The 20412-nt window shown below is 36.0% G+C and overlaps 1 protein-coding gene and 1 long non-coding RNA gene across 4 annotated transcripts in view; one reads left to right on the top strand and one right to left on the bottom strand.

Moving 5' to 3' along the window:
- The window catches only part of DNAI3 (dynein axonemal intermediate chain 3), a 69076-nt gene that overhangs the window by 27028 nt on the left and 21636 nt on the right, over positions 1 to 20412 (top strand). For all 3 annotated transcript variants that reach the window (XM_082688202.1, XM_082688203.1, XM_082688204.1), the window contains exons 11-16: positions 1157 to 1246; positions 3492 to 3578; positions 4405 to 4533; positions 6983 to 7056; positions 12962 to 13106; positions 15334 to 15421. In XM_082688202.1, coding sequence (XP_082544328.1) covers positions 1157 to 1246; positions 3492 to 3578; positions 4405 to 4533; positions 6983 to 7056; positions 12962 to 13106; positions 15334 to 15421 — 613 coding nt within the window. The remainder of the gene's footprint in view (positions 1 to 1156; positions 1247 to 3491; positions 3579 to 4404; positions 4534 to 6982; positions 7057 to 12961; positions 13107 to 15333; positions 15422 to 20412) is intronic.
- LOC309843054 overlaps positions 1551 to 20412 on the bottom strand; it is a 58928-nt gene continuing 40066 nt past the window's right edge. The window contains exons 5-6 of the long non-coding RNA XR_014299924.1: positions 3849 to 3946; positions 1551 to 1617 (exon numbers count right to left, since the gene is read on the bottom strand). This is a non-coding gene — a long non-coding RNA (uncharacterized lncRNA). The remainder of the gene's footprint in view (positions 1618 to 3848; positions 3947 to 20412) is intronic.

The following is a 20412-nucleotide window of genomic DNA, read 5'->3' on the forward strand; positions in this document are numbered from 1 at the left end:
TTTCCCTAATAAACCCTAGCCTATCCTTCTACCTTCTTCCCTAATTCATCTGAATTCAGGCAGTTTTACTATAATAGATTCTAGCACTTGAATTATTATAGACCCAGAGATCAAAAATGCCAGATCTTTAGTTCTTTCTTATCAGCTGAATTACCACAAAAATGGCAAGAAGAGGCTTTCTAACGTTTTCTAATGGACTAGGATCACTCTCCAGTCCACATCATGGAAGTGTGGCTGAACTTTCAGGCAAATTAGGGAGAGGGAAAAAAGACCCTTTCCTCTATTTTGAAGAATAGCTTTAAAAAGACAGGCAAGTGATTTCTTTTACCTTAGTTCAATCAAAACTATAAGAAAATATTTTAAAATTGTATGTTAAAAGTAGAAATCTCTCTAGAAGCCACAGAGTACCAGATAAAGACGATTCACTCCAATCCCAGTCTGAAACTAGCTCAGTGGTGGCTCACCAATGGCCTCTGAAGCCCATATTTTTGATGGTCTTGTTTAAGGAAGAGCAGTAGCCATGCTTGTGTTGTGCCTGGTGCCAACACATTAGCACAGGTGCCAGCTGTGATTACTGTACCTATTCCTTAACACTGGAATATTCCTTGCAGGGCTTCCTTCTTACCGCCCCCCCTCCTCAGTACTTGAGTTTGTCCACTTTCTAGGTCCTATATTATTTTAAAATTTGAGATATTATCACTGGCAATATCTCTTTCTTCTCACCCAACACATTTTTTTTTTTTTTTTTTTTTGAGCACTCACTCTGTGCCAGGTTAGCTAGAGAGCAGGGAGCAAAACAGGCAAGTAGCTTGTCCTCACAAAGCTAACCTTCACCCTTCCCAGAAACACTAAGCTTGGTCTTTTTGTTTATAAAAAATTGTAACAGCTCTCAGCAGTGACCAATGGAGGGTGGAGGAAGGGGAGACCTGGGCCCCTGGAGAACATACCTCTCTCATACACATAGACAAAGTTCACAAAATTCAGCAGAAGCAATTGCAATTTCTAATCCACAGGTGCAATTCTGGGAATGGACTGTATGTCCATTTTTCTTATAGATGGCTATGAAATTCAACTTGTGACTGTCTTAATATTACTTTCTCATTATGATCTTAATAGACTTTCTCATTCTGTCTTGAATTTGGGGGGTTTACTTTAGTTAATGCTGGAGAGCCCAGATGACATCTTTTGCTTCAAGTTCTGTCCAAGTGACCCTAATATCATTGCTGGAGGCTGCATAAATGGGCAGGTAATTACGGATTTTTTCCCAACTATTTATTAATTTGGATAATGTCCTGTCATATGTTTTGATTGGTAGTTTTTCTTAAACTTAAGGATTCAATTTGGCAGAAGGAAGTATGCCAATTGTGTGCCAAGAACTGGGGTATATAGGTGTGTTGGACATGGTATCAGGGCTCAAGGTGTCCACAGGGTAATCTAGTTATAACTGGAACAAAATTGAGTCAAATCTGTTTGTATTCATGGAATTGAGTCGCGTATTAGCAAGATTCTGCGGAATAACAAAAACACAAGCATTAATACCTCTTGGTCAAGAGTCCTCTTCTGACATTTCTCTAGAGGTAGGAGTTGGCAATGATCCAGAATTTGAACAGAAAGTCACTGGGAAAAGATATTTATATTACTGAATTCCTATGTGTACAATTTGATATAATATTTGTTTTCTTCTTTTTAAGTTATCTAATTTTTAAGGCTTTATTTATTCATGAGCGATGGAGAGAGAGAGAGAGAGGCAAAGGCAGAAGCAAACTCCCTAAGGAGCAGGGAGCCTAATGTGGGACTCAATCTCAGGACCCTGGGAACATGATCTGAGCCACCAAAGGCAGATGCTTACCCATCTAAGCCATCTAGAAGCACATTAAGTTATCTAATTTATATGAGATTTAGATCTTATCCTCCAATCGCCTGTTTTTCCAATAAAGCAAAACAAAAATTTTAAAGCTGTTTTATGATCAGAATTTAAATTTACTGTGACCAGTGAGTTTGACCATTAACAGTATATGGTCTTTTTATGTTTGGCTATGAAAACTTCCTTGTGATTGAAAATTTAAGTGTCTGTAGTGGGGATGCCAGGGTGACTTGGTCGGTTGAGTGTCTGACTCTTGGTTTCAGCTCAGGTCATGATCTCAGGGCCGTGAGATTGAGCCCCACATTGAGCTCCACACTCAGCTAGGAGTCTGCTTGAGATCCTTTTACCCTCCCCCTTGCCCCTGCCCCACACTCTCATTCTTTCTCTCTCAAATTAATACATCTTTTAAGAAAAAATAAATGTCTACAGCATCCATGACTATTTATCTGGAACCAAAACAACAAAGAAAATAAATTTTCCCCCTCAGTTTTATTCAACAATAACTGGTAGTCATAATGATGACCCAGAGCCCATCCTCCAAGCCCTGCAAATCCTGAAATGCTTTTTGTTACTCATTAAGACTATTATTGGAGTGATACAACTCTAAGGATATTTTAGAAAAGGGGTGCATGGCTGGCTCAGTCAAAGAGCATGTGACTCTTGATCTCAGGGTTGTGAGTTCAAGCCCCATGTTAGGTTGTAGAGATTACATAAATACATGCATAGATAAATAAATACTTTTTAAAAAAGAATATTTTAGAAAAGGAAATGATGAAAATAAGATCACTCACAATTCTGTAATTCTGACATCTTGTTAAGAGTATTGAAATGACTTTAAATCATTGAAAATTAATCTAATTTAATGTTGCATATTCTAGTTTATTCTCATTTTTCCAAAAATTGCCATCCATGTATATGGAAACTTGGAGTTGGCTAGAATATTCAATTAAGTAGAAACCATCATTTTCCAGCCTTTTGGGACAACAGTGTTTGTACTACTTCCGGAGAACAAGCAAAGCAACTCTCCCCACAGTCACAGCACATTCTCAAAGACAGAGGAAGAGAGTGTCATGTGGGTTATTTCTGCGCATGCAGATGGCATAGAATTTCCCAAAGCAGAGGAAATTGCTGGAGTTAAATAAAATACTGGAGTTAAAATAAAATACTAGCCTTTACTAACATAAGCACAAGCACAAAAATCAACGTGCTAAAAATATTTTATAGAGAAGAAAACATTCTTTGTCATGTTAGCTTAAAAGTTGCTGACTTAGGGGGGCACCTGGGTGGCTCAGTGGGTTAAGTCTCTGCCTTTGGCTCAGGTCATGATCTCAGGGTCCTGGGATGGAGCCTCACATTGGGCTCCCTGCTCAGCGGGAAGCCTGTTCTTCCTCTCCCACTCCTCCTGCTTATGTTCCCTCTCTCGCTGTCTCTCTCTTTCTCTGTCAAATAAATCTTTAAAAAAGAAAAAAGTTGCTGACTTACTAAAGATGTAGGCTAAATTTGATTATCCTTCAAGGTGACTGATTGATCAGAGTGCATGCCAATACCAATGGGTTTTTAAAAATCCTTAAGACCCAGTGAGCTATTTCCTGAAGATGTGTTGTAATAACATTTATTTCTGTTTTAGATTGTCATGTGGGATATTTCTGCGCATGCAGATCGCATAGAAAACATCAAGACAGGCGGTAGTAGAAGTAAAAAAGCCACGCTCAAGGTTAGCTTTTTATGACCTTTCATTTGCAAGTTTCTTCAATTCAGGGGTTTATCAAAAAGTACATAACAGAACTGCCAAGCTACACAAAGAGTCGAGATGGGGGGGGGGTCTTATTTCCCACACCTTCACATCTGTTTGTGGACTTTTTCTGAATTTCTTTTATGGAGGCCTGTGATTAAAAAATCATTAAAACAAGTCGCTTGACCTACCTGAGGATGTTAAGTTATTTTTTGTTGTTCTTAAATAAAATAAAGGGCCCAAGTGACTTGCCTGAAGGGATGTCATGGAAGGACGATGTGTGTAGGCTCTGGACTGCAGTCCTGTGAGTTGGGACATGTCTTCTCACCTCAGCAGCCATCAGTTTTCTCCTGTGTAGAATGAAGGGGTTACAATCCTTTCTGATAATCACATCCTATGATTTTGTGAAGTTGTGGTTGCTGCCAAGAGGATTGAGGAAAGACTCCTCAGCTCCTGACGCAGTACTCATCCACCATATTGCACACCTCTGGCCCTACTTCTTCAACCTGAACACCGACTGGCCTTCACCAAGACATTGTGGGTGGGCCCTCTATGCATGCACGAAACACTCCTTTAAAAATAGGATCTCATTGATACTTTAGGGAGTAGGTCAGTCATTCTTGCTAAGTTTAGAGATGAAACCTTAGACTAAACTGAAGGGAAAATACATAATCTTATTACCTAACTACATTTTGCATTGAAACACTAGTTTCAATGTTTTTCTTTGACCTACGTATTTCTCCAAGTTATTAATTCTAACTGGAATAATGAGTAAAGTGTGAATTCACTCATTTTCACATTTTTCCAGCCTATGTTTCTCCTTGAACCAGACAGTAATAAAGAAGCAACATATATCAGACATTGTGCGGTCTCCTCAATAGAAAGTGGTCATAAGAAAGTAATTACAGATATACATTGGCTGTCTGACACATTTGAGGTGAGTCTTGATGGTCTCATAATTTTCTCCTGCTGGATTGTACATTTCAGAAGATTTTATTCAAAGAGCATGTTTCAAGTCAACAGTTCATTTACATTTAAATCATAAAATGTTTCCTGAGAATAAGGCCAATGTTTCAACTTCAATGGCTTATAAACCACTAAAAAATGTAGGTGGTGTCAACAATGATAAAATACAATAGTGGAGAAGATAAGACTTTGATATGTAAAAATAGAATACAAATATTTTACACTGTCAGTGTTTGTGGATTTAAAATCTATGATTTCAGCAAATTGGAGCAGGCAACTCTGAAGATCTGTGACATACAGTAATGTGTTATTTTGCCAACACAATTTTGAACTGACTGCACCGTGAGTCTGGTAGGTGAAAAACTAATCATGCAGTGAATGAGTCCAGCTGAGTGCCCAGCATCTGCAATGTAGTTTGGCTTTGTAGTTCTGTACCTGACTCACTAAGTCTGGTGTTAGTGAACTTAGAAACTGGTAAGCTCCCCAAATGTTTTCCTACAAGCACACTAAGGGTCCACTGTGTACTTTGAGAATACTAAAGAATATTATGACAAAGTAGAGTTGTAAAGGGTAATTAGCTCTTCAACATACTCAAATGGATTATCCCAAAGCAACAATACTTTTAAAAGTTATAATGAACCAAAACAAATAGCCCAGACAGTTTCTATTACCTCTAAGAGTCTAACATGGGGTAAGGGAAGGAACTCTCTGTTCCAACTTCATCTCAGCTCACACAGTACACACAAATTAATTCAGATGATTATAAATTTAAATAAAAATAACAAATACAAGAAAAATATAATAAAGATCAAAATAGAATACCATAGAATGCTATATTTCTGGGTTGGAGATAGTTTTCTAAGCTAATTAATGTTGAAAGAAATTCAAAACATACACATGTAAATTTCTAAGCTAACAAAGAGCAAACAACAAAATGGAGAAAAATATTGGCCTAAAATATGGTAAATACAAAATTTCCAGTAAATAAAACATATGCTAGAAAACAATGAGTAGATAAACATGAAAATCATTCACGTTTCTAATATCAAAGAAATTAATAACAAAGCAACAGTAATATACTATTTTGGACCATTTAATTTTTAAATAAAAATTTAATAAATAATAATGCCCTGTGTTAGAAAGGATGCAGTGGTGAAACCAGTAAACTCTAACACTGCTGGTTCCAACATAAAACTTCTGGAATACAATTAGGATGGTTCTTAAATCATCCAAATTTTCGACTTTAAACAGTAATTCAAATTTTGGGAATTCATAGTAAGAAATAATCAATTTGTGCCTCAAGAAACAACATTACATGCACATCTTAATAAATTATATCAAAGTGATTCATGTTAAAAATACTGGAAAAGAATACAGGTAGAATTATATTTGATATTAAACCTATTTTTCAGATTTCTATAATATTACGTTGTTGTTGTTTAAATCATTAAAACGTGAAAGTTCAGAGCAAGCACACTTCTGGGGTCTTGCACTTCATACAGCAGAGAAGACTCAGTAGAGGGAGAGGCAACATGGACTCTGGATTGCTTATCAGATGAGTAGAAGTTGGCAGCATTTGGGAACCAAAGAGCATTTGGGCTCCTGTGGCCTCCACCAGATTTCCAGGGCCTTAGTTCCTGGGACACCTACCGGCCTTAGCAGTGCAGCACCTGTATCCCTCCTCCCACCCACTACTTTCACTGTTTATTTGCTGCTGGAACTCCTACCTTTGATTACTATCTTGCTCATCAGTCCTACCAGGAAGGTAGGGAATTAGGGAGTCATGTTTCCCTACTGATTCAAGAGTGGCATCTTCATAGATTGCCACAAAACCTTTCACCTTGTTTCAAAGTGAACTAGTTGGAACTTGGGACCTTCTAGGACCCTAAGGAGCGAACCATTTACTCTCCTTGGACTCTTGCCTGTGCTAGGTGACTCTTGGTATCTAAAGTAACACTAAATGTCTTCTCTACTAACCTTATCTGCTTAATAATCTCATAAAAACTCCTATGTTCTATTCCACCATTAATAGTAAAAAACAAAAGAGTCTGCGTTTCTAATTCTAATGGATAATGAAATTGTGATACACCATCAATAATTATAAAACTGTTAAAATGACTTATGAGTACACAGGTTTAGGTGTTCAAATAACATCAACTGAAAAATCTTATAAGGATAGAAATTTTTACACATGCTAGTTTAAACTACGTTAAAACATTTCTGTGAAAAAAGACTGGAAAAATACCTTGAAGAATTCTACTTTATGTTAAAACTTATTCTTCAATTTCCGTGTTATTGTTATATTCTTTTAATAAAAATTAAAATAAAGAAAAAATATTAAAAGAGTAAAGCACTATGAGAAAAGTCATTACGTCCTAAGTACAAAGAACTTACTTCTTGTGTCTTTATAAAAAACACAGATTAACAGATTGGGGGCTGTCTTTGAGAATCGAAATGGAATATGCTGTCAACTTGTCACGTGTTCAGCTGATTGGTATGTCTTTGTTAGTGTTCTTGGGTCAATTTCAAAGTCTGAGTGGGTGGGGAAGAAGGTTTCCCCACCTTCTGCCAAGCAATACTCTGGACACCAGCTGGGTGTCTCACAACTCCACTTAATTCTGACACTATCTACCAGGATTCACAGGTTAAGGTTCAGTCCTACAGGACTGCTCTCTGGAACTCCTCCCCCTACCACTACCCACTCCCCTGCCAGCCACCTCAGACACCAGTCACAAACCCAGGTCATTAGCTGTACTTCTGACTGACTGGCTGTAGATTGGAGGTTCCGAAGATTCCTCCTCAGGTTGGATTAACTTGCTAGAGTGGCTCATAGAACTCAGAGAAACATTTTACTTACTAGATTACTGGTTTATTATGAAAGGATGTAATTTAGAAACAGCCAGATGGAAGAGATGCAGGGGACAAGGTATGGGGAAAGGGTGAGGAGCCTCCAAGAATCTCCACTTGTTCACCATCCAGGAAGCTCTCTGAACCTTGTCCTTCTGGGGTTTTAGGGGACTTTATTTCACAGGTACAATTGATTAAATCTTTGATCATTGGTGACTGAAACCAATCTCCAGCACCTCTCCCCCTGCTGGAGGTCAGGGGTTGGAGATGAAAATTCCAACTCTCTAATTGCAGGGTTGGCTCAATTGGCAACCCACCCCCATCCTTAGATGCTTTCCAAAAGTTGCCCCATTAACATAACAGAAGGCATCTTTGGGGCTCTCTACATCTAGGAAATTCCAAAGGTTTTAGAAGCTCTCTTCTAGAATCCTGGAGGAAGAACAGATTTATATAACTTGTAATTCACAACATCACAGTCTTATTTTAAACACTACCTAAGTGTTTTCATACAATATATTCTTTTTTCTTAGATCCTTCTAAAATCATTATCTTCTGTTCCTTAAATAATCTTTATTCTAACAATTAAACCTGATATTAACAATAGGGCAGAATATTATAGACTGTTGCTGGTTGAAAAAATATTTTTATGATGCAAATATGTTGTAAAAAGAATACATATGCGTGTACACACCCACACACACACAACTATATCCTATACTATAGGTAATAAGTAATAAAGTTGTTGAATCAAAGAAAGAGCTGACTAAGGCCTTAGAAACAGCTGGAGGGATCTGGGTAGCAGGAATGAATGGCCAGCCCCTTCCATCTGAATGAATCAATTCCAACCTGACTTCCGTTAAATCACAAAATCACCCCCTTTGGCCAAGGAGGGAATGGCAAGACACCATGAGTGACAGTTCCAACCTGACTGTGTGGAATAGGGAACAGTTCCCCCAAAACCAAAACTATTAGAGTGCTCTAACTAAAAAATGAAAGAGCTCGAGGTTAAGGGTGACAAGAAACCAAAGGGCCACCAATAGGTACATATGGAATATTATAAACAATTAAAATTGTAATGATTCATGGAGCAATATTTATAGTATGATGTTGATTATAAACAACAGAATGCAAAGCTCTACTCTTCTTTAATAGCCTTGGAAAACATTCAGAAACACTGAACAAATGTAAAATTTTATATGTGTTTTATTTGAGACACAGGTCCTTGACTGTTGGTTATAATGATGGCCCTTGAATTTAGAAATATTCTAGAACATTCTGGAAATAATAATTTCTTCAAAAGTTGTTACAGTAAAAAAAAAAAAGCTTATGCATTTAGAAAAGCTAACGTTTAGTTATTTGGAAAACTTACCAGTTCTAAACTTTATAACTCAGCCATGCCAAGGTTCTTATAATACAGAATAAGTTAAAATAAGTATCTATTGATAAAGAATATGTGACTGACCAGTGAATATTACTCAGCCATTAAAAAAAGAATGAAATCTTGCCATTTACGTCAACATGGATGGATCTAGAAGGTATGATGCTAAGTGAAATAAGTCAGTCAGAGAAAGGTAAATGCCATGCAATTTCACTCACATGTGGAATTTAAGAAACCAACCAACCAACAAACAAGAAAGAGACAAACAAAAAACACTCTTAAGTATAGAGAACAAACTGGTGATTACCAGAAGGGAGGTAGATGAGGGAGATGAATGAATTAGGTGAAGAGGATTAAGAGTATACTCATCATGATAAGCACTGAGGTATAGAATTGTGAATAATATTCCAGGTATAGAATTGTGAATCACTATTTGAATACCTGAAACTAATATAACACTACATGCTAATTATACTGGAATTAACCAATCAATTTTTAAAACTCCCCAAAAGAATATGTCACATTCTTTTTATTAATTTATTAATAAAAGTATTGATTATTATTAACAGAATTTATTAATTCATATTAATTTATTGGTTAATAAATGATTAATTTATGCAGAAAGTTCAACTGAGGTTCTCTGTATTTAGCAAAATCTTTTTTTTTTTTTCAAAAAAAATTTAGAAGATTTTAATTATTTGAGAGAGAGAGAGAGAACACAAGCAGGGGGAGAGGCAGAGGGAGGGGGAGAAGCAGGCTCTCTGCTGAGCAGGGATCCTGGTGGGGCTCTATCCCACAACCCCAGGATCATGACCTGAGCCAAAGGCAGATGGCTCAACCAACTGAGCTACCCAGGGACCCCTAGCAAAATCATTTCACGAATAATGCAAATTAATGCTATAAATGAGATTCAAGAAGATCTTTCTAATTTGGAAGAATAGTTTAAAATCAACTATAATTAGAGTTTAAAACGGCTCTTTTTGTGTCATTTGTGATGTTTTCCCCAAGGATTTATATTTTGACAACATAAAAATGATTAATTTTTTCAACAATTCATTATTAAGATGAATAAATGACTAATATTTCTTTAGTCACATAAATGAAAAGTTTTGTTAGTCTTACTTGAGCTACAATCTGTTTATCTACATACTTTAACTTACAGATCTAAATTCTTTAATGACATCTTAAGTTTATTAATCAGGTTACTCATAACCTTAGTGATAGAAATAATGGCACTAATATGGCATATTCTTTGCCATCCTCATTGTATGTTTTCACATAATTAATACAAAGTCACTTACACTAAAATACTATACAAGTATCATTATAAATGTGTTACCAAGTTTATTACACTTAAAATTATACTCTATAGATGTGTGGAGCTTTATAAAGAATTTTCATATACATTATCTCATTTGATTTTTTTCAACCTGTAAGGAAGGAGAAATAAGAGGAGAAATAACCTTTATTGGCTGCTTAATGTGGGCAAAGCACATTAAATCCAACATTGCCTGTGTATGTATTGTTTTCCCAGTGAATATACATGTATTTATGTTATACATATTATATATTTATATTATATATTATATTTTCATTATATATTTATATATTTATAATATATGTTATATGTAGTTATATACCATGTCTCTTAAATATGACACCAAGAACACAAACAATAAAAGAAAAAATTTGAAATTCATCAGAATTTTTGTGCTTCAAAAGGCACAAGCAAAAAATTAAAAAGTCCATGGTATGGAAGAAAGTATTTGCAAACCATATATCTGATTTAAAATTTCTATCCAGGGGTTCCTGGGTGCAGTCATTAAGTGTCTGCTTTCGGCTCAGGTCAGGATCCCAGGGTCCTGGGATTGAGCCCCGCATCAGGCTCCCTGCTCAGCAGGAAGTTGTGTCTCCCTTCCCCACTCCCCCTGCTTGTGTTCCCTCTCTCACTATGTCCCTTTCTGTCAAATAAATAAATAAAATCTTAAGAAAAAAATTTTTATCCAGAATATACAAAACTCTTACAACTCAACAATTAAAAAGACAAATAACTCAATATAAAAAAGGAGCAGAGATTATCAATAGACATTTCCCCCAAAAAAAATACACAAATGGCCAAAAAGCACATGGAAAGATGTTCAACATCAGCTATGAGGGAAATGCAAATCAAAACCACAATGAGGGCACCTGGGTGGCTCAGTGGGTTAAACCCTCTGCCTTCAGCTCAGGTCATGATCCCAGGGTCCTGGGATCAAGCACTGCATCAAGCACTCCCTACCTTGCAGAGAGCCTGCTTCCCCACCTCTCTCTCTGCCTACGTCTCTGCCTACTTGTGATCCCTGTCAAATAAATAAATACAGTTTTAAAAAAACAAAACAAAACAAAAACCAACCACAATGAGACCTAAAATAGCCAAATCAGCAATCTTGACAAAGAGCAACAAAGTTGGAGGACTCCCACTTCCTGATCTCTAAACTTTTTACAAAGTTACAGCTAGAGACAGAGGTACTCACACTGGCATGAGAATAAACATAGAAATCATAGAGTTCAGAAATAAACCCATATGTCTATGGATGACTGATTTTTCAACAAGGGTATGAAGACAATTTAATGAAGAAAAACTAGCAACAAATGGTGCTGGGAGATCTAGATATCTGCAAGCAAAAGAATGGAGTTGGAACTTTACCTCACCGTATACACAAAAATTAACTGAAAATGGCATAAAGACCTAAATGTAAGATCTAAAACTATGCAACTTTAAGGCAAAATCATAAAACTATGCAACTTTTAGATAAAAACATAAAAGCATAAATGTTCATGATCTTGGATTACATAGTGATTTCCTACATCCAAAGCACAAGCAAATGCAAATCTCAATCAATTTTGATGAGGCACCACTTACCCCACTAGAATGGCTATGATAAAAAAAGACAAAAAGTAGCAAGCGTTAGCAAGGATGTGGAGAAATTGGAGTCCTCACACATTGCTGATAGGAACGCAAAAATGACATAGCTGCTTTGGAAAACAATCTAGCAGTTCCTCAAAAGATCAAACACAGAAATTACCATATAACCCAGCAATTACACTCCTCAACATATACCCAAGAGAAACGAAACCAGGCATCCACACAAAACTTACGCACCAATGTTCATACCAGCATTATTCCTAATAGTCCATCAACTGACAAATGGATAGACAATGAAATATTATGTGGCAATACAACGAAATGATATACTGACATATACTACCACATAGATGAACTCTGAAAATATGCTAACTGAAAGAAGCCAGTAACCAAAAGTCACATATTGTCTGATTCCATCTATATGAATTGTTCAGAATAGACAAATCTCTACAGACAGGAAGTAGATTAGTGTCTAGGGCTGGGGGGCAGTGAGGAGTGACTGCCAATCTGTACAAGGTTTCATGTTGGGGTGATAAAAATCTAAAATTAACTGTGGTGATGGTTGCAAAGCTCTGTGACTATATCAAAAATCATTGAATTGTGTACTTTCAGTGGTGAATTTTGTGCTATTGAGTTATATCTCAATAAAGTTGTTAAAAAGACGATGCTTTTAAAAGTGCTTTAAAAAAAATGTGAAGAAAGATACTAAGGGAGCGCCTGAATGGCTCAGTGGATTAAGCCGCTGTCTTCGGCTCAGGTCATGATCTCAGGGTCCTGGGATCTAGCCCCACATCAAGCTTTCTGTTCAGCCGGGAGCCTGCTTCCCCCTTTCTTTCTGCCTGACTCTGCCTGCTTGTGATCTCTCTCTCTATCAAATAAATAAATAAAATCTTAAAAAAAAAAAAAAAGATACTAAAGAAAAGTTGGTGTTAATATCCAAACTCAGATCTCATATATGATAATATCAGTGTCAGTACCAGCAAAGTCATCAAATAATCCTATAAACTGTTTAATTCTCTAAAATATAAAATGCAAAACAGTCCCATGTCATAAAAATCTTAGTTTCAGAGATACTAATATACAGCAGTGATCACATTGCTAATGTGTGGAAGCAGCAAATTATGGTAGTTCTAAGGCTACATCTTTTACTTGTACTCAACAGTTTAGTTGAGTCTCATAAATATTTATTGAGTATATTTTTGAGAATTTATTACACTAAAATATTTTACAAAGTTGTGTTTATAAGTACGTATGTGAATTTTTTTAAAGCACAGTATGTTTCTGGGATATCAGACCACAGAAATCTTTAACTCCACAACCAATAGACAAAAAGAAAGAAGAACATATTGAAATTCCTTTGGATGTACCATCTACTTTTTTGCATCTCGATCTCTCCTGGAAACCTCTCACTAAGGTAAGTAACATGCAATCTAGTCCATTCTATTTACTTGCGTATACTTTGTAATATATATGCATATACATACATGTATATACACACTCTAGAAAGCTCAAGTTAACAAAGGACTTCATCATTTAACCAATAAATTCATTCACTGAGAATTATTGTGATGCTTGCCTAGGTCAAGCCAGAAATCACAATTTTTGTGACCTCAAGATTGATATTTGTTCATGTATAAGCATTCCTCAACGTACTGATGGTTTATATAATTATTATATAATTATATATATAATATATAATATACATTAATATATAATAATTATATATTATTTATATAAATAATTATATATTATTTATATAAATAATTATATATTATTTATATATGATTATATATTATTTATATAAATAATATATAATAATTATATATTAATAATATTTATATTACATAATTACATATTATTATAATTATATATTATTTATATATATAATTTTATATGATTATATATTATTTATATAATAAATAATATAATTATATATATTATAATTATATATTATATATTATATATAATTATATATTAATGTATATATTATATATTACTTACTGATTTACAAGCAACTGTATATGCATATATATAGAACTATTTATGTATATATATGTTTTGCATAAACATATATAATATAATATATACATAATAATTATATAGCTGTATATATATGCATATACAGTTGCTTGTAAATCAGTAAGTTCTGGAAAGCTAATTTTTCTCCAGAAAGCTAATTTTAATCCCTAACATAGGCAAAATTCTATATATTTTGCATGTAGTAGGAAAGAGTATTTTATTTATTTTTTAAGAGTACTTTAATATCTATAACCAAACAAAACTGAAAGTAATTCAAAGAGAAATTATTTGTACTTTTCTTGAAAGGCAGAGCTTTGAAGAAAAACAATTTTAATTGAAAAAAAATATAGCTGTGGATTGTGGAAAGTATGAATGGGTTTCAGCAATTTGATGACTCTCTTTTTTTCAAAATGTCTAGTTTCAATTCCAAACTTACTATTTATTCCCTATCCTATATCTATCACTATTACATTAATATGGGGACGCCTGGGTGGCTCAGTTGGTTAAGCATCTGCCTTCGGCTCAGGTCATGATCCCCGCGTCCTAGGATCAAGTCCCACATCTGGCTCCTTGCTCCGCGGGGAGCCTGCTTCTCCCTCTGCCTCTGCCTGCCATTCTGTCTGCCTGTGCTCTCTCTCTCTCCCTCTCTCTCTCTGACAAATAAATTTTTAAAAATCTTAAAAAAAAATTACATTAATATGTTTTACTCCAAATGTAAGAGAGAACACAGAGGGATAAGAATATTCCAGAAGGAGCTGGGATTAGAAATTAGAAAAAGAGGATTAGGAATTTTCTGGGTTAGGATTTACCAAGCTATAAATCATTTAAAAGGAAATGAACAAACATAAACTTATCAGGGAATCATTGTTAGCATGTGGACAAATATCCGGATGGAGAAATGTGGGGCAAAAAACTGAGAGGGAAAAATACGAAGTGTGGCAGCTTCTCATTCTGTTGCAGTTCCAAGCCATTTCTGGAACTCAGGGGTACATGTGTCCCCAAGGGGACTCAACAGTGCCTGGCAGATAAAAAGACCCCACACAACTTTCTAGAGCTTCATTTATGTGAAAGACGTAGGAACCAGGAGACTAAACCATTATTTTATGTTAAAACCAAAAAGGATGTATTATGAATTAGAATACACAGTATTTTCAGAAATTCAACACATGAGATTGGAATTTGGAAATGAGCCCCCTGGGCAAGCTCCCTTTAGTCGCAGGGTTATTTATTATTTATTTATAAAAATCTTATTTATGTATTTGATAGAGAGAGCACGTGAATACATAAGCAGGAGGAAGGGCAGAGGAGGAAGAGGGAGAAGCAGGCTCCCTCTGGAACAGGGAGTTTGACTCGGGATTCAATCCCAAGACTCTGTTATCATAACCCCAGTCAAAGGCAGACACCAACTGACTGAGACACCCAGACAGCCTGGGTTGCAGGGTTGTACAAACTGTGGTTGAGGCACTGTCTGTGGAGAAAAGCAACTAGGAATCTGAGGGAGAATGGAAAAGGGACAAAGGGAGGGAGGTGGGACACAGCCATCTGGGGGTGGAAAGGAAAAGCAAGAATAAATCACCCACAGGATACATGGAAATAATTTTTCTTCTGTGTTCTCCCAAAAGTTAAGGCTGTCTAAAGGCGAAACAAGTTTAGACCACTGCCCAACCAAGATCAGCCTGAGTGAAGATGATCTCCTTTACAACACACAAGGTAACTGCATTTGCTTATTGAAATGGCATGTAATAGTTTGAGAATTAGTGATTCTTTATGTCCAAGGTGAGTTACTTGCTAAGATAGTCTGATTTGTAAAGAGATTACAGAAAACCAAACCCTCCAATATGGAACTTTATAATGGCTATAATAAATATAGGGGTACCTGGGTGCCTCGGTTGGGTTAAGCGTCCATCTCTTGATTTAGGCTCAGGTCATGATCTCAGAGTTGTGAGATAGAGCCCTGCCTCAGGCTCTGCACTGGATGTTGGAGTCTGCTTAAGATTCTCTCTCTCCCCTTCCCCATCACTCCTTCTCAAAAAACAAACACACGCACACACACAAAACTATGGCCAACACATTAAAACTGCCTATACACACACGCAAAGATTTGACGATAGAATTCAGTTTAGTTGAGTCTCATAAATATTTATCGAGTATATTTTTGAGAATTTATTACATTAAAAACTTTTACAAAGCTGTGTTTATAAGTACGTATGTGCTCAAAGAATAATTCTATAGCACAGAACATATCTTGAGTCTAACAAAGTGAGTTATGAAGTATAAGAAATAAATATCCATTCCCAGACTATAATAGAAAAATTAATATTTGTACAGCACATGATAAAATAGAGAAATAACAATTGCCTTTTAAATCTATCTCAACTCAACCCTTACACCTTTGTTGAAGTAATTGAAGGGTACACATACAAATGTCGAAACTATTAAAATAAAGGTGTGCACGAATATCCCACCCCGAGAGCAATGCACAGTGAAACTGTAGAAGAATCACAAGAAACTGAAGTATTTTCCAAATATTTGCCTTGTCAAATGGATTTCCATTTATAAATTGTTGAATGTTCAGTTAAATGACAGAATATCTTGGAAAAAAACATAATATGTATATAATGCCCTGCTTGGGCATAACTCACTTTGAAGCTACAACCCAAGACCTCATGTTAAAGAAAAAAAAAAACCCACTAAATGTTTATAGACCTTTTCCAAGCAATTTTAAAACATTGTGTGTTTTTTATGTATTTGGGCCTGCTTCATTCCAGAAAGAATGGAAGGTGAGTTCTCTCCTCCACTTCTTTGTATTCAACTGTCAGCTACAATTTATTGAATCCCAGCCCTGAGTTAGGTTCTGTGCTACCTAGTACTGCACCTGCTTTCATCCATTTACCAGGTATTTATAAAATGCTTATTTTATGCTAGACCCTGGGGGTGCAATGGTATGTAAAACAGATTCTCATGATCATGACAATCCTGCAAACTGGGAATTTTCATTACCATTTTACGATTAAGGAAACCAAGACTGTAAGGTTATTGTAACTTGTAAAGAGTAACTCATTAGGGGCTCCTGGGTGGTTCGGTTGGTTGAGCCGCGACCTTTGGGTCAGAGTCCTGGGACTGATTGGGCTCCCTGCTCACCCAGGAACCTGTGTCTCCCCTCCCCTCCTCCCTTCCCTACCCCTCCTGCTCTCTCTCTCTCAAATAAATCAAGTCTTAAAAAAAAAAAAAAAAAAAGAGTAAATCATTAGATGCTCTACTCTTACTTTTCAAATTAATGAAAAAAGATGATCACAAGGACCTTACTGCTTTGATCTGGTTGATAGTAAGGATATCACTATATCTTTTAAAAGTATTTTTTTTCCTTATTCACTTTCAACATGTTTATTGAGGTATAATTGACATACAATAAAACGTAATGTTTTCAACACAAGGCTCTTACATATACCAATGCATATACATGTACATGTACATATACATATACATGTCTTTGTATGGACATGTGCTCTTATTTGCCTGGGTAAATAACTAGGAATGGGATGATTAAATCATATAGCAGGTGTATGTTTAACTTTTTAAGAGACTGCCAAAGTGTTTTACAAAGCAGTTATACCATTTTACATTCCAATAAGCAGTGCAGGAGAGTTCCATAGCTGGTATGGCTAGTCTTTTTAACTGAACTATTCTAAAACGGGTATAATGATATCTCATTTACATTTACCTAATGACTAAAGATGTTGAGCTTATTTGCATGTATTTTTTTGCCACTCATATATATATCTTTTTTGGTGAAGTGTCCATATCTTTTACCCATTTTTTAGTTGTGCTGTTTGTTTTCTTATTGTTGAGTTTTCAGAGCTCTTAACATATGGCATACTAGTCCTTTATCAGATATATGATTTGCAAATATTTTCTCCCAGTCTGTGACTTACCCTCTATTAAAATATTAAAATGTCGGGTGCCAGTGGTTTAAGCATCTGCCTTCGGCTCAGGTCATGATCCCGGGTCCTGGGGTCAAGCCCCTCATTGGGCTCCCTGCTCAATGGGGAGCCTGCTTCTCCCTCTCCCTCTGCCTACTTGTGCTCCCTCTCCATCTCTCTGTCAACTAAGTAAATAAAATCTTTAAAAAAATACATTAAGTGTCCTTCTCCTAACACTGTCTTTTGAGAAGCAGAAGTTTTTAATTTTGAGGAAGTCCAGTTCATTGGTTTGTTCTTTTGAGAGTCATGATTCTGGTTTTGAATATAATTGAAGGTTGGGGTTTTTTTCCTAAGAGTTTTACAGTTTTATAACTATGATCTTCATTGATATGATTTTTTCCTATGCACAAATTATGGATCAGAGTTGATTTGTGTGTGGTGTTCCAGCACCAGTGGTTGAAAACACATCCTTTTCCCACTGGATTGCTTTTGTACCTTTGTCAAAAATCACTTGTCCAAATATGTGAGAGTCCATTTCTGAACTCTCTGTTTTGTTCTGTTGATCTCTGTTTATCTTTACACCAATAGCACACTGTCTTGGTTACTGTAGCTTTATAATTAGTCTTGAAATTAGTGCTAGTCCTTCAACTTTTTTCTTTTTCAAAGCAGTTTTTGACCAACCCAGGTTTCTTGCTTTCCCATGGGAATTTTGTATCTTTTGTCTTGCATAAACCAGCTTTGATTTTGATTGGCAAATCAGGGTTACAAGATCAATGTTATAAGAATTTGGTGTCTGCACAATAGAGCCTTTCAAGTCATTAGTACGGTAGAGCTCCCCATCTACTTAGGTCATTAGTTTCTCAGTGATGTTTTATAGTTTTGAGTGTAGAAATCTTTCACTTCTTTTGAGAGATTTGTCTCTAAGTCTTTCACATTTTTTTGGTGCTCTAGTAAATGGTACTTTCAAATTTTTAATTTCAGATTGTTCATTACCAGTGTAAAAAAATACAATTGATTTTTGAGTATTGATTTTGTATCTTCCTAAAATCACATTACTTATAGTAGCTTATTTGTAGATTTATTTGGGCTCTCTATGTAGATGACAATGTTATCTGTAAATAAGGACAGCTTTACTTCTCTTCTGATCTGTATGAGTTTTTTAAGTGATTACACTGGCTAGAAACCTCAGGAGGCAAAGTGGTTAGAGAACATTCTTGTTTTATGCCAGATCTTAGGCAGAAAGCATTTAGTCTTCCCCCGTTAAGTATGATGTTAGCTGTAGGGTTTTTGTAGAGTCCTTTATCACGTTGAAAAATTTCCCTTCTATAATTCCTATTAATGTTGGATTTTGTCAAAAGATTTTTCTGCATTTTGGGAGATGATCTCGTGATTTTTTTCTTTTTAAACTTATTAATATGGAGAATTACTCTGATTAATATCTGAATGTTAAACTAGTCCTGGATTCCTGGGAGAAACTCCACTTGGTTGTGATTTAGGAATTGTTATCCCTGAAATTTTTAAAGAACAATTTTTACACTGTTATCTCTATGCTTATATCTGCATTTATTCAAGACATGTATTAACTCTTGCAAAGTGCTAGGCTCTAAGGACATAGCTGTGAAAAGATAATTCCCTGCTTCCGTGGAGCTTACCTTCTGGTGTGATAGATACATATCTTATATCCACTTAAGGAAGGACCTATCTAAAATGAATCTTGAAGCATGACCCAAATGTCATCCAACAGAAATATTCTCCATCAAACGAATGTTCTCTTTCCAGACAAAGTCATTTTGTGGATATTTCTCAGAGAAAGGTATACTGGCTAAATCGATTCATAAAAGGAATGGACAGATAATTTTTTAGACTCTCAGCTGAGCCTGTGGTTGGCTATGTCCCTTTATGTGTGTTCAGAAGTCCACGCTGCAGACAATCCCCCAAGTCCTGGAGAAAATTAAATTTCACTTGGTAATCTCAGTGTATCTTACTAACACATGCCTCTGATCACTAAAGGCAGTTACTGTGGTCATGACCTGCCTCCTGTAAATGGCCAGCTCTCCGAACTTCATTTGAAATCTCATTATGATATTTTGAATCCCCTTAGGACACCTTGCCAGCTCTGCACCTACTCTGACCAGACTTGAACCTGTTGCCTAGAATACACTTGTATGTTTGTTGAGCACATTTTGTTGATTGACCCTACACTGGTTCTCCTTCAGCCTTCCACCAAGAATCCCAAATTCACGCTATCCCACCCTCATGATCCGGGTCGGCTCACTGCCCGGCGCTGTGTTGCCACCTAGTGGCTGCCGGCCACATGGCTCTCATCTGCCATGTTAGATCTTCAGTAGTCCGTGCCCTTCTGAGCGCTCACTTTCACATGTTCGTTTATTCTGTTACAGAAGACTTTTCTCTAAATGTTTTCGGAATTCCTATTTTGGAATTGCTTTCAGATCCTCCGTCATATTCTTCTGAACACTGTGGCATAGTAGTTAAATGTGGATTCTGGAGTTTGGGTTTAAATTCCAAAGCCACCATTTATTATTTGACCATTTATTACTATATCTCTCTGTGCCTTCCTTTTTAAAATAAAGCTGTTTGAGAAAAGAGATGTGAAGATAAGGGAAGTAAATAGTGAAGGTAATACCTCATGGAGTATTGTAAAGATAAAATGAGTTAATACATAGACAGCTCTAAGAAGAGCTCTTAGTCATCCTTGAAGGAGAATTAATGCTTAACCCCCTCAGGAGTTACTGCAAGGACTGAGTGAACCGGTGCACGACC

This window comes from Mustela nivalis (assembly GCF_964662115.1).
Source record: "Mustela nivalis genome assembly, chromosome: 10".
NCBI classification, from domain to species: domain Eukaryota; kingdom Metazoa; phylum Chordata; class Mammalia; order Carnivora; family Mustelidae; genus Mustela; species Mustela nivalis.